Below are 14,908 nucleotides of genomic sequence, written 5' to 3'. Positions count from 1 at the left end.
AATACGTCATCACATAGGTGCACGAAAGTATTCTCGTTGAAGTAAATCATAATCCGTAAAAGCTTTTGGAAAGCGTATTGGTTGTAGTCATGGTGTGAATATTGTACAAACAGAACAGAACTATTTATTTACATGCTTACTCGATTTTCTCAAATATAATTTAAATAGATTGTAAAACATAAGGCATATTTATTGAACATTAATCTACGACTTTGGAAATAGTTGTTGGGAAAATAGTATGATTACTCAGTTGCTGGAAATGACGTAATACACTTTCCTGTACAACTCCCACAGTAGAACATTTCTCACTTTTTTATTGTTCACCAATATTACTCATCCATGTCACTCTTATTTTTGACGTTTTGACAGATATGTATCATTTTTAGGGTATATTATTGTCAAGAAGGATATAGTTATGCTGATAACCCAATCAGCTGATTGAAACTGGGAAAGGATATCGGAGGTGCCGTCTGGTTTTGACAGATCATCTCCAGCTTCATTGGTGTGACCTCACTTGGCCGGGACCATTTGACCAACTGTATGTGCATGAACTTTTGCAGTTTATGTACACACCTAGGCTTTGTGTGTGACCTTACCACACGTTTCTTCCAATTGATTAAATGCAAAAGCGTCTAACTGGCTTTCCAACCAACAGTTGTGTGTACTGCTATGGCGCAAGAGCCAGTTGTTGTGAATGTGTATGATATGGTAAGTATTATTTCTCTGTAATGAAATATTTCTGCATGAATAGATGTGTTCATTTCAGAATATATATGTTATATAAATTCTCCCATTTGAAACCTCATATTTCATGGAATTACATTCATTCATAGAAGCATTGCAATTCGACATGAAAGCAATGGTGAGGGGAGCAATCATGTTTTCGCATACGTATCCTGATACATGTATATAAGTTACCTTATATTGTATTATGCATACATAGGTTCTAAAATTTTGATAAGATTGTAGAGAAAATGACCCCAAATATTATTATATGAACTGCCACCTTTAATATGGCTGAAGGGGTCATTGTCAGCATGGGTACTACAGATATGTATACCAGGTACGTTCATGTATACAGAAATGTACCCTAGCCAAAATCAGAATACCTTAGCACACACATACCTACAACTACAAGTTATAGTTGAAGTACAACTTGATTGCTTGTCTAATTGTGCTTTTATTTAAAATCATTGAACAGAATTACTGATACATTATGAATCAACTTACCAAGAGGATTATTTTTGAATCCTGCCCCCTTGATCATGTTGATTGGGTCTGGTAGGTACTTTCATACATGACTTTCGTAACCTTGATTTATTATCTCAGTTATTAGCTTGAGTAGCTTTTCATGTTAATTTCTACAACAGATTCTTGTTCAAAACAGGAAATAAGGTTTTAGAAATACATGAATGGTCATAAAATGTTAACATGGCTAATGTTATTTAAGAAATAAATGACGAGTCGGAGTTGTTAATAGTTGATGGTTTATTCTCCCTTCAGTGTTTTATTGTATGATAAACAACTCCCATACATGAGATATCAACATTATTCACAGCCTCTTTAAGGATGTTAGTAAAAAAGACAAGCTTTAAATATATTTACCCCTATTTAAATAATGATAACTACCTGAATAGTATCTGACTGTTTCAATGTCTGAAAAGTCCATTTTATGAACAGTTCTTCACAATTTTCACGTTGATTATCTGAAACTTTTCTCCCCATCCCGATTGTCATATCTCTCTCAATTTTGGAAGCGATCATTCGGCCATTGCGTTATCTATGTTGTTCAGCTACATCTATGGGGAACACTTCACTTGACACTTTCCCTCTCAAAAATAACGTTGTCCCATTTCCAACGTCATCACGTTCTGAGCGCTTGTTCGAATCACCAGAAATGACGTCATGATAGGACAATGTTTTATCGTGAACTAAACCACCCTTCAGTCTTCATTGTTCTCTGTGATTTATCAAGTAACTATTTGCACATAATATCAACAACTTGTTTGCAATATTAGTAATTGGCACTAGTTCTATAGTCCTTGCACTAATAGTTAAGGTATCAAAGGAGTAGAAGAAATTTGCCATTTTTAAGGGTTTGCTATATTTTATAAGAACTAGTAGACTTTAACAGTTAGTTTCTATCCCTGGGTTTGTCCGGCCTGGGCCTCATTATTTAATGGCTGTTGCAATAGTGGGTGCGTGATACAGCTTGAATATTGCTGACTGCAGCGTTAAGCTGTCATGACATGGATGTCTATTAGGGCTGGGACGAGTCATAATTTACTAACCGGGTACCCCCCCCCTAATATCCGACCCTACCCGGGTACCCACCCTAGGTCTCAGGAGATGTCTCAAAATGTCCGATTGGGAACATTTTTAGCATAGCCCTGGCAAAACGTATTTAGATAACGTATTAAACAATCTGGTCATTCATACACTGACGTTGAATTAAGTTATATCTTTATTCAACCATATGAAAAATCAGAAAGAATGGGTGCATAGTCAGAAAGAAATGTGAACATTAGTGACTCTAAGTGTAGCCATAGAGTTTCAGATAATTTTTGTCATTAAACAATATATCACGTGACTAACCATGCTAACCACGGGTCCGGGTAGTCATGTGGGTACCCGGGTCCTACTCAGTACCCATCCGACCTGGGTACCCGAGTTACCCGTCCTAGCCCTAATGTCTATTAACCCTACCAGCATATGACTTACTTATTTCAGTTCCTTTCAATTTCATTTGCAGTACTGGATCAATGAGTACACATCATCACTAGGCATCGGCGTCTTCCATTCAGGCATAGAGGTATATGGGACAGGTGAGAATATTCAGGAGGTGATTCACTCTGTGGTGATTCCAAGTCTCAGGGAACTTATGCTTGTAGTAAGAGCCGACTAAAATGGGAATTGCGTTGTCAGGCTCTGTGACCTGTGTCATTGTACCATAGCGATTGGGAGTTGATCATGCTCTCACCCCAACCACTGGTCCAGACTAGATTGTCCACAGGCAGCAGTGATAAAGCTGGAACCATTGCTGATTGCAGTGTTAAACAAATGAACAGACAGAGATGTATTTAGATATAAAGTGTTTTAGTGCACCAAGTAACCATGTAGTTGTGAGATGTGGATTTGAGCATTACCATGGCACATAGTACATATTGATGTATTTGGAGATTTTAAATAAATTTGAAGATTTAGAATCCGGTGAACAATTTCCTTGTAAAATTGTTCATCTCATTTAAATGAGATCTTATATTCTGATATGATTCCTCACTGCATCAACATCTGCAACACCTCCATTGAAGGTTCCATGAACTTTGACCTCCCAATCTTAATGAAGTGTGTGTGGGTTCTTGAGCCACAATCAAATCAATCCACTTTCTTAAACGATTTGGCTTCATTTTTTAAGCACCTCAATTCGGAAATTTTGTTATTAGCAGATCAAACGCAAAACATAACCCCCAACATACCCTTCCTTGTATGCCCTTTTGGGTGCAGATGCAATTGCATTCAGAAAAGACACATTGTATAATATATCCACAGCATTCAGAACTCTCCACTTATATCAGTCTCAGTATATATATATCTTAGTGCCCCCTACCATTGCACAAAGATCTGAGGATATCCCATTACAGGTCACATCAGAATGACCTTTTGCAAACTTTGACCAACCAGTGACTAACAAGATGTTGATATTACCCAGTCATAGAGCAGCTTTCTCGAGCTTTACGGCACTAGTTTGAAACTGACGACTTTCATTCCAGACAACGCTTTAAAAAATATTTTGAAAACTAAACAAAATAAAACTCTTGGATAGCTAATAGATGGAGTCGCAGAATTGCATTCCTAAGACAAGCCGGAAACCTTTGATAATGGGTTCAAGTCAGATTCATCCTGATTCTTGGTTTGTGCGCTCCATACCTATGCTCTTGAGTTTCACCAAAATGGTAATTGCCTAAGAAGTGCATCACTTCAACAATGTTCATGTTTCAACTGACATGTCATGATATGAATGAAATACTGCGCAACATTTTCACACCGGCGTTAAACACTCACTTGCTTACTCAAATTCTTAGTTGTATGACTATTCTTTTCTTCTGACATCAGTGACACACCACACTCCGTCGCAGGGGTGACTCAGCATAACACCACTGCCACAGGCTAATTTGCATATCACGTGACCAGACTTTTCTCTTGTTTGTAAACAAACACGCTTTTTCAGAAATCGGTATAGAAGGGACTAATGCAAGTATTTGGTATATGCTTTACATATTGTTTTGCATAATTATATAGATATGCTACCACAACTGCGACAGTGAGTTGCATGACAATATATTTATACAAAGTGGCCGTATCGCTAGCTCTCCGTAGGGCTTCGATGACAGCACGTGGAGCCGTACAACCGATGTAAACAAACGATAAATACGCAAAAGCAGGTAGATTTTCACGTTTTAGGATACTTTCTAAATGAACCGTAACCATTCTTTGACATTTGTTTATCACAATGTTAAAGATTGTCAAAAATGAAACGGATAAATAGCATATGCAATATCTTGAATGGACTGTGAAAGATGTGACGAATCGTCACATGGCGCTGGCCTGTGGCAGAGTTACTATGCTGGCTGGCTGCCGGCCGCAAGGAACTCAGGGTAGGAGAGTGCAGTGACACTTCTGCGGAAAGAGAAAGTGAAACCATTCAGAGTCATGTTTCCATATCAGGATGTATCAGACTGCTACATCCCTGATTCAGATCAGCATTCTACATGTTCTGTTTTACATAGCAACTGTGGTGTTTTTGTAACAGTACGTTTGATGCTGTGCTGAATATTTTTTCCTTATTTCAGAATATGCATATGGAGGACATCCGTTTCCATTTTCTGGTGTGTTTGAAATCGCTCCAAAGGATGCTGATGACCTGGGGGAACAGTTCAAGTTCAAGTGAGATATATATTTTGTTATTAGACTTTTACACTCCTTACATTATCCTTTTTGTTCCTCAAAGTAACTGTTATTGTGATATTGGTTAACTATGTGAACATGAATAGAGAGTTCATAAATTTGGAGAAACCTAAGCTAAAAGAAATAACAGTCTTGGTTCTCAGGCACTGTCCACATCATCATAAAGTTCATTGCACGTTTCGTTTTTGGTTCCATTTTCAATTTATTTTGGTGCATTGTGTTTAAGTATTAAAATTTTTATATTTTTTTAAAAATGGAAATAAAAACAAAACGTGCGACAGGCTATATGATGATGCAGGCGGTGCCTGAGAACAAAGACTATTATTTTTTTTAGCCCTATGTATAATTTATTTTGGACATTATAAAACTGGCTTATGTTGCTTAATTTGTCAAAACGTAGATATGATTTGATAGGTTCATAATCATGATAAAAATGGGTCTGTAATCACTGGTAATCCTAGTAATTATGGTAATTATTTCCACTGCAGTCTGAAACATTTAAAGGTTTTCCTGATGTAAGAATTCTGTATATGTGACATGACTCTGTTCAGATTGAGGGTAAGAGGATCACTGACTTGGTTATTTGTATGTCATCATACTCTTACGGTGTGGGACTTTGCTCCAATCTCATTAAAATCAGATCTTAGTTCTCGCTACCGCTAAACAAAGATCTGAGGACAACCCATTACGGATCACGTCAGATCGACCTTGCCCTAACTTTGACCGACCAATGGAATGACTGACAAGAAGTCGACATTAGCCAATCAGAAGGCAGCTTTCTTGTGTTTTATGGCACTAATTTCAAATTGGCGACAACGCTTCGAAACATATTTTGACAAATTCTCAATTAAAAATTTGAAACCTGAACAAAAGAACATTCTGGAATGGCTAATGGGTGGTCTAGATTGTATGGATTCAGTCGTTAAGCCCGTAACTATCGTTCAGAATACCCCGTGTTAAAGTTTTCGAGATTGCATGATCAGAAATCACATTCCGACTGTCACTTTCATAATCTGGTAAGCGACGGTCTGATTGGTCGGATGAAAGGTCGTTCTGACGTGACCCATAATTGGATGTCCTCAGATCTTTGTTTAGAGAACTAAGATCTGATTTTAATGAGATTGAACTTTGCTCATGATATCAATCCCTGGATTATATCTTCCAGATGTTTGTAAGTGTTGTGATATTGCTTGAATATTGCTGATTGTGGCACATTACATCAAACAAACCAAACTGATGTTATTTTACATACATTTGGCTCTCATAATCACCCTTTTCTGCCTAAAGTATTTTTTGGGCCGGTATATTGATGAAGTTAAGATGAGTTTCCGATTTATAAGCATAATAAGTGCCTGATGCTAGATTATCTCCCCCCACAAAGTGAAGCAGGGGATAATAGGAAATCCTTCATGAATTCTACTTGACTTGCGACCCTATGTTAGTTTCAAATCCTGTAGCAATTGACCACACTGTATTCAGATCAATGTCAACACTAGTCAAGCTTTATTAATGATATTGAATATTTTTTAATCCTATCTCACACTAGGCATCTTTACTTTCTTCTTCAATCCTATGTGGAAACATGCTTGAACAGAGTTTCCAGCTTCTTAAAAACAATTCACACAAACACATCCCAGTATCACCATGGTAACTACCATAACAATTAGGTAAAGCACTGTACTCCCGTACATAGGGACCTACACAACCTATTATAGATAACGTAACTGTACCCTGATTAACTCTGCCATATCATTCTCTTTCTCATCGCCACTCAGTGGAGACGTGTATGTAAATATTTAGAGAATACAGTGATTTGCATTTTTTTTAACAAGTTTTCCTCTAAATCACCCTGAATATACAACAATTTTAGGATAATGAGCAAAGACCGTACTCCTCACCCTGTCTGTCAGGAGTGCAGTACAACTTTTTTCTGCCTCTGACCCTTTTGGGATTTGGTGTAACTGCCGGGTACAAGTCAGTCTTTCCATGCGATGTTCTGAGTGTGACTTCATGATGGAGGAATCCTTCACAAATTCACAGACAGAAATGCCACAGACATGAAACTGACAGGCGATCAAATTCGCGGGATTCTGACAAGGCCAAACTGTCTGCTATAAAGAAACCTAACAAATCTAATATAGTGCCTGACCCCTCTGCGGTTGATTAAAAGTCATACACTGTCTCGCTCGTTCTTTACAGATACTCACTCCTTCAAGTAATGATGTCATACGTAAAAACATGTTCCGCAAGATATACCTGATTTCATGCTGTTTCATCCGACTAATATATCAGGATCATATCACCAGCCTTGGTGTTTTTTCCTGCTCATGAGTTGTTGCCTTGAAGACACCAGGCAGTGTTTTAGATATGTTATTAAGTTCACTGCTTAGCACCAGCTTCCTTGTTGACATCTCATGGTTGTAGTCTATTATTGATTAGGGTATCTGTGCCCCACCATACAATCATGGGATAAATGCATAGTGTGAGATAGGATTTTATTGAAAATTGTATATTTATATACTATCTCACACGTTATATGCCCTCCCAACCATCCCTGCATAAGCTACTGTTAGCTCTGATAAAACAGAATGATATGGCAGGGTTAATCACGTGTTTAGGTCGTAAAAGTCCCTTCTCATGGGAGTACAATGCGTGACCACAAGCACATTTCCACATTGGATCGAAGAAGAAAGCAGAGATGCATATTTTGAGATTTTATAAGTAGGTATAAATATACAATTTACAATAAAATTTTCAATTTTATTTGCAGGGAATCCATTGTTTTAGGATATACTGACTTCACAGCTGATGAAATCAGGAAGTTAGTAGAACAGCTGGGGAAGGAGTTCCGTGGGGACCAGTATCACTTACTCAATAAAAACTGCAATCATTTTACTCAGTCTCTTACACAGGTTTGTATTGGAATCCACCCTAACTATCTTTTCTGTGTAGTCCTCTGCTCTAATTATCAGCATTTATGAAACTTTTTATACATGGCTGACATTAAAGGTCATGGTCATTAAAACCCAAAGTGCTTGTGACTTTCTTTTCTAGAGGCATTGAGACATTCCATTTTAAACTTGTACTCCCTAACCAGAAGTGATGTTATTGAACCAGAAGTGCTTATAACATTGTTATTTAAGTAGCTGGAGGCATGGGACCTTCTCTTCAAAGTTGAAGTGATGTTATTGAACCAGAATCTGTTGTTAACATAGCCAGAGTCGTTTCAAAGTTGTACTTCATTGGGCATGTGTGATGACAACTGATGGTGTAAACTCAGAATGGTTCCTGATACTGTTACCGCCTCCATGGTCTAGTAGTAGAGCGTCCGCCCGGAGAGCGGAAGGTCCGGGGTTCAATCCCCGACCGCGTCATACCAAAAGACGTTAAAAGATGGTACTTGTTGTTACCCTGTCTGGCGCTCGGCATGAAGGGGCTAAAACAAGGACTGGTCGGCTCGGAGTCAGTATACTGTGTCTGAGTGGGGTATTCATGTTAAACTGCGGCATGGTATCTCAGTGTGCTAGCACTATAAATCGGCATCAGTCCGGACTAGTACAAGCAGCCACACAAACACACACACGTACATGCACGTCGATATATAAGTGCAATAATCTTGGACGCGACGTTAAACCCCATTTCACCTCACCTCACCTGACCTCACCTGATACTGTTACGAGGTGATTTCCAAATTGAAAGGCAGAGGTTAACCCAGAAATCAGTTCACACACAACTGTGAGATCAGTAAAAGACCACACAAGATCAATGAATAATCAGTAAAGTATATTTAAACACACCACTTTATGTTTACAATCAAAAAGTCAATACAAATGGTCAGGTAAGTGTCCGCACTCAAATATACAGCCTTCTAGAAACTGTCCCATCCAGAAACTTCTTGAATGATCAAGCCTGCCATGTTCATACAACTGAGGGGGCGCTCGGGTAGCCTAGTGGTTAAAGCGTTCACTCGTCACGCTGAAGAAACGGGTTCAATTCCCGACATGGGTACAATGTGTGAAGCCCATTTCTGGTATCTCCCACCGTGATATTGCTGGAATATTGCTCAAAGCAGCGTAAAACCATACTCACTCACTCACTCATACAACTAAGGCTGATAACCCTAATTCCATCTGGAAAGCCCTACTTGGTGCTGTCAACTGCCATTAAAATTTGGCCATGACAGTACTTGTTATGCTTTACTAGGTGTTCAATCATTTGCTGCTGCTCACAATTACATTCATGAAATGGTAGGGATGGAGATGCATGTTTTTGTATGTAAACAAACACCCTTTTATAAAAATATGTCCATATACTAAGCATGTTAACATGTTTAATGAAAAGCAACACGTGAAGATTCGGGGTAGAATAGGTCTTCAGCAACCCATGCTTGCCGTAAAAAGCGACTATGATTTTATAAGAGGCGACTAATGGCATTGGGTGGTCAGGCTCGCTGACTTGGTTGAAGCATGTCATCCTATCCCAATTGCGTGGATTGATACTCATGATGTCAATCCCTGGATTGTCTGGCCAGACTCGATTACTTACAGGCCGCCGTCATATAGCTGGAATATTGCTGAGTGCGGCATTAAACAACTAACAAACAATGCAAAGTAGTTCTAAAATATTTTCATTTGGTAAGTTAGCATTGCTTCTTTAGTAAGTTTACCATGTTTACAGTGATTTGAACACTGCATATGAAAATTGCAAGTAGGGAGTTTGAAGTTTTGAGTACTGATTATAATTTGTTACAAACAGTTTCTACATTCATAGATTCATGTATGCCTCTTCAAATAGTGTTAATCATTGCGTAAATTGTGAATTAACATTATTTGTAAAGTTCTGACTAGGGTTGTTAGTGGTACGAAGTTTTTTATGGTTTATATTTCCTATCACCATATCACATGTGGCAAAAATAATGCATCATGCAACAGTTTGATCATTTGTTTCACCCCACTGTCTTCATACTTGTCAAGTTCCATACAATCAAGAGATGCTTGTTTCAGATCATTTGTGGAAAGGAACTGCCCAGTTGGGTCAACAGGCTAGCATATATGAGCTCTTGTATTCCCTTCATCGAGAAAGCAATACCAAAGGAGTGGCTAACGCCAGCAGCTCTCCAGGCTGTCATACCCGAACCTACTGAAGAGGAACAAAGGAATGCCTCCCAACAATCCTCAGCCATGCGGAGGTGATACGCAAATGGGCAGCTTCTCACTGGTCATGTCTGATATTACCAGAATGGTCTGAAACTGCATTTGCCTTCTGTGCCTTATTTACAAGTCGGAGCATGTAGATACTTTACATGGCCTCTCAAGGCCACGATCAAGTATTATCATCAGGGATCAATGCAAGAAAAAATGTATTTCAGGTACTGTCATGGTGCTTGTGCATGCACATGCATTAAAGCAGAGGTCAAAAGAATCTGGGTAGGTTGAAATGTGGGTTGTGGACAGCATGCTGAAAGCAGTCTTAATACTGTGACTGTTGCTGATGAATGGTATTATTGTACAGTGATGGTCACATACTTGTATTGGGGTTGTTTTTTGCAAGTGCATTCACAACGCTAATGTGAAGCTTTTGAAATTATCATCCATTACCTATAGCAAAAGGTTTGTTTCCTTTTCAACATGGTATTGTTTTTGGATGCTGTTAAATTCTGTTGATTTTAAATGTTACATTTCGATCAGTTACTTATTTAAAGTGCCAGTGTTATTGAAGTTTATTAATCTTGTAATATCAAATGTTATTCTACGAAGCCAGTTTTTGATCATTAGTTTAACTTTGATGAGTCAAAGGTAAATGTTTACATACTGTTGTGAAATAATTAGATTGATGGTATGATTTTAATTTACCATGAGTCATTGAATTTAGTTTTGAATGTTTTTATTTTATAATTCTAAAACTTGTTCGTTTGATAACATAAAAATGGCTCACAGTTTTTGTGACTGAAAAGTTTGATGAAAAGTATGGCTGAGAGGAGATATCTTTAATATGGTATTATGTACCAGATACATAGTGTTGTTTGGCCAATGTCTTCCCAGCTGCTTGACTTATCATTACTATAAAGTGTACAGTATGTAAATATTTTACCATTTGAAAACACAGATAATATTAAAACACAACCACTTTGCCAAAAGTTGCTTGTCACAGCACCACAGTACTGAATTGCCTCTGCTATCCAGACTATGCTAGCTTCACCATTGACGTCTATTTCAACCGACATAGCAATAAGCATTTCCTTCCTGCTTCCTGCTGAGTCCAAGCACTTACATTGCTTGTAGTCAGGTGTAAAGTATGTGCATGCTTTGATAAGTATCCCCATCACTGTGACATATCTGACATGGTCGGCACTGGTGTATGATTCAGTGATGCCAGTCTCACCGTAAGTAAGGGGAGACAATCCATACCATGTCAAATGTTACACAGTATATGGCACATAGGCTTTTGCTTCCTGCTTTGAGATTATACCTAGTCATCCAGGATGCCAAGATAACGTCGCCATTGAATGTTGACGTTACTTTATGGTTTTCATGGGGCTTCTGGTTCCGCCATGAATGTTCGTATGTTTATGTAGGAGTGAAGAATGTCTCATACTTCATGTTTTAACATGCAATGTTGCTTTAAGTTGCTACATATCACCACGTTTGTTTAAACACATGTACCTGTAGTACCTCCTTGAACACTACTGATAATATGTGTAGGATCGACCAACTTCAGGGCTCAGAGTCAGTCAAAGATTACATAGGAATCGTGATGTTACATCGATGCATTTATTTTCAGTGATTCTTACTGAGGATCATATTTTTTGCTTCATGCTGATGGGCTAGTCGACACCAATTATTCAATTGTTTTTATTGTTTGTGAAAGCAGCCATAACGACATGTGGACATGTAAACACATTATTGCAAACAATTGAAGATGTTTCCTAGAGGTTTTTATATACTGTTTTTGCAACAAGAGCTGGTCCCACTTGCACAAAGTGATCTTAGCGCTACGACTATCGTAAGCCTATGTTAAAGTATGGGAGTTACGATCATCTTAGCGCTAAGATCGTTTTGTGCTAGTGGGCCCTGATGTCTCCATTTCCTTGCAACTTGGAATTATCGGTTATATACACCTGAAACAATGGTGAAAGTGCCCCAGAACTCAAGACTTACGAAATGAATTCACTTAGGACAGATAATTCATAATTCCTAGTTTTTCTCAACTGTAAGAATGAAGTTCTTTTCTGAAATGACCAGGTCACCAGGATTTCCCAATTTGACATTTTGTACCCATCCTTTGAGACCTACAGCAGGTACCCAGTTGGTGTCGGGTAGTAGGGGGCTGGGTACCGCACTACCCGGCCTTATTATCAGTCATAAAACTTATAGGCAGGACTTCAATTCACAAAACCAAATATTTTGATAATCCTAATAAGAATTTTGTTCACCATGTTTATCAGGTATGTTTTAAATAACCATATGGTGATCTGAAGTATTTTTTGGCTTTTCAGTACATGGGTTATGATTATCTACTTTTTATCCCCGTGAATTGAGATTATAGTGACATTAAACCATGTTGTGAGTGAACACCAAAGACATCAAGCTCTGCAATATCCTCCCAAGGGTTTGATTATATTTGATACTTACAGAAAGGAGAAACATAAGAATCTGATATCTTGATTTTTCTTTTGCTTTATGAGTCTGTTGCATCTACCGTAATCTTTTTAGAAAATAACATCATCAAAACAATGAGTTCCCATCATTCCTGTTACCTAGTCATAAGCACTCTGGAGGCCCAGCAATACTTTCGTTTGTATAGAAATTTTGTATAGAAATTATGATTGCGATTGTATGAAACAATCTGTTTAGAAGTGTGTGAATTTGTTTTTGATGGTCATGATGGACATGATATCATTCAACTGAAATGAATAATCACATTGACAATACACATCAGGTCCACACTGAAACACTGTAGTAGAGACAGTCTACCTGTTGTAGACTGCCATTACGGGAAATCTTCATGTGCTTATAACAACCTCCTCGTGTCTGAGTAAGGACATTTAAGAAAATTGCATTTGAATTCTCTCTTTATTATCTCATAACTTGAAAATGTTATTATCTGAATTTGACTGCAGTAGTGTTTGAATCTTGGGAAGGGGGGGGTGGGGGGGGGATGTGGCAGATGGAGGGGGCACCTATATAATGAAGTTTTTACATCAGGGTTGTGATGAGGAAGAACCCTTTTGACTCTCATGCTTAAATCTGAACACAATATAGATTATGCGCATGTACAGATTGATTATTTTTTTAACAACCCTTCTGTCAAGACCAATTTCATATAAATTCGATATGATGTCTATCTGCATAAAGAACTGAGGACACCAGCATAAGAGGTTGTGTCAGGTGAATCCTGAGCTAACTTGTCTACCTGAGCAAAATGAAGGATGCATGGGTTCTTGTGCCAATAAGATATCGGCTTTCTTACCCCTTTGATTTGGAAATTTGGATCTCTGCAAAAGAAGAGTGTCACAAAAACACAAATATGCCATTGGAAATAATCTTTCGGATGTTGACACCATGACAATCACAAATGACAAGATGTGTTAAATATTAAATCATTTTCAAGATGCAGAAATCGGAGATACTTGTCTGAATAGAAATTCACCAGATACAAGCTGGTGTTCTCAGATTTTCACAGAGAAAGGTATCATCAGAGTAAAAGATCTGATTTAAATGAGAATGGAAGATCATAGGCCACATATCAGAAATTAATTTCCCAAGGGATCAGTATTATTTATGGTAAGCCACATTGAGGTACCCTACCTAATAGGAATAATACTCATGCAAATACTCCGAGATTTCATAGATATCCTTTTAAATAATTGTATGAAGAACAAGATAACTGTTTATAAGATATATTCTATGTCACATCCTTGATTGTCCAGTGTATAGTTTCTCCATTCTATATTGATAAATGTCCTGGACTCTTCTCCACCATAGCTTTGTTTCGGAAGTGACGTCACCATCTCCATTGCTCCCATCTCTAACTAAGCAAAGAATTTCTTTCATGCAAGAGAGTAATTTGATTGGATAACTACTCGAATTGGGCTGAAAGCAAAGTCAAGGTACCGAATGGGTCAGGGTTTGTAGGATAAAAAACTGGACGTATAATGCCCTGGATAATCGAGGATGTCTTTCTCATTGCTCAAAACTTCTAAAGAATTACCTTCTTATTCTAACATTTATGAGAAAAGTGAAACAATATTTGTGACATTGTCATTTCTATGTTTTATCAACGTAATTTAAATATTGCCAGTCTTTGTTTGTGATTTTACTACCAACCTGTTATTGGTTTTAGTGCAAGCCTCATCATCCTCATGGATATTTTAGTCTCTATGAGGAATTGTGATTTTTATCAATGTGATGTGTATAAATTCATTTTTAGCCTGTTTATTTGTTGATGGCTGCTTCAAGTATTTAATCACTTTAGCTAACAACTGTGTCTTTTGATTGATATTTCTTTTAATTGTCTGTTATATCTATTCTGTTGATTGTTTCACACAGTAGAAGCCTATGTATGGGGGAGACATGTTATTGTCAACACAGTGGTAGCAACTGTACATGGTTCAGTCAATATTCAAAAATTTCCTGTATAAAAGAATGTTGTTGTTTTTTGTGTACATACACACTATAGTTGTGATGTTCTACACGTACTGAGTATCAGTTCAATGCAGGAACACAAATACCTGGAGATGAGTTTCCACCATCATCAACTTCAAACTGAACCTCAAATATATATATATATATATATATATATATATATATATTAATTAATTATAAGGCAAGGCTTTTTTTCTTGATTCTTTTACGGATTCAGCTGATGCTAAATATATAAAAAGTAAAGCAATAATAATCAAATCATTAATTAATGTGAACTTCAGTGTTATCCACAGAAAAAA

General features: G+C 37.6%; 1 protein-coding gene across 1 annotated transcript; it reads left to right on the top strand.

The window, feature by feature from the left end:
- Positions 1 to 291: 291 nt before the first annotated feature.
- Positions 292 to 13,094, top strand: LOC139443422 (deubiquitinase DESI2-like). Its single transcript, XM_071224411.1, has 5 exons — positions 292 to 708; positions 2,753 to 2,825; positions 4,851 to 4,944; positions 7,736 to 7,877; positions 9,969 to 13,094. Exons 1-5 carry the CDS (start codon positions 670 to 672, stop codon positions 10,155 to 10,157), a joined length of 537 nt encoding a protein of 178 aa, XP_071080512.1. The 5' UTR covers positions 292 to 669; the 3' UTR covers positions 10,158 to 13,094.
- The last annotated feature ends 1,814 nt before the right edge of the window (positions 13,095 to 14,908 follow it).

This window comes from Haliotis cracherodii, unplaced genomic scaffold, assembly GCF_022045235.1.
Source record: "Haliotis cracherodii isolate W230 unplaced genomic scaffold, xgHalCrac1.p SCAF_5, whole genome shotgun sequence".
In the NCBI taxonomy this organism is placed as follows: domain Eukaryota; kingdom Metazoa; phylum Mollusca; class Gastropoda; order Lepetellida; family Haliotidae; genus Haliotis; species Haliotis cracherodii.
This window is presented reverse-complemented; position numbering and strand designations above follow the sequence as displayed.

Excerpts from the sequence above, each read along its gene's own strand:
- LOC139443422 (XM_071224411.1), top strand. The coding sequence starts at position 670 with ATGGCGCAAGAGCCAGTTGTTGTGAATGTGTATGATATG. Across the intron at positions 709-2,752 it reads TTGTGAATGTGTATGATATG|TACTGGATCAATGAGTACAC; the intron begins GTAAGTATTATT and ends TTTCATTTGCAG. Across the intron at positions 4,945-7,735 it reads GGGGAACAGTTCAAGTTCAA|GGAATCCATTGTTTTAGGAT; the intron begins GTGAGATATATA and ends TTTTATTTGCAG.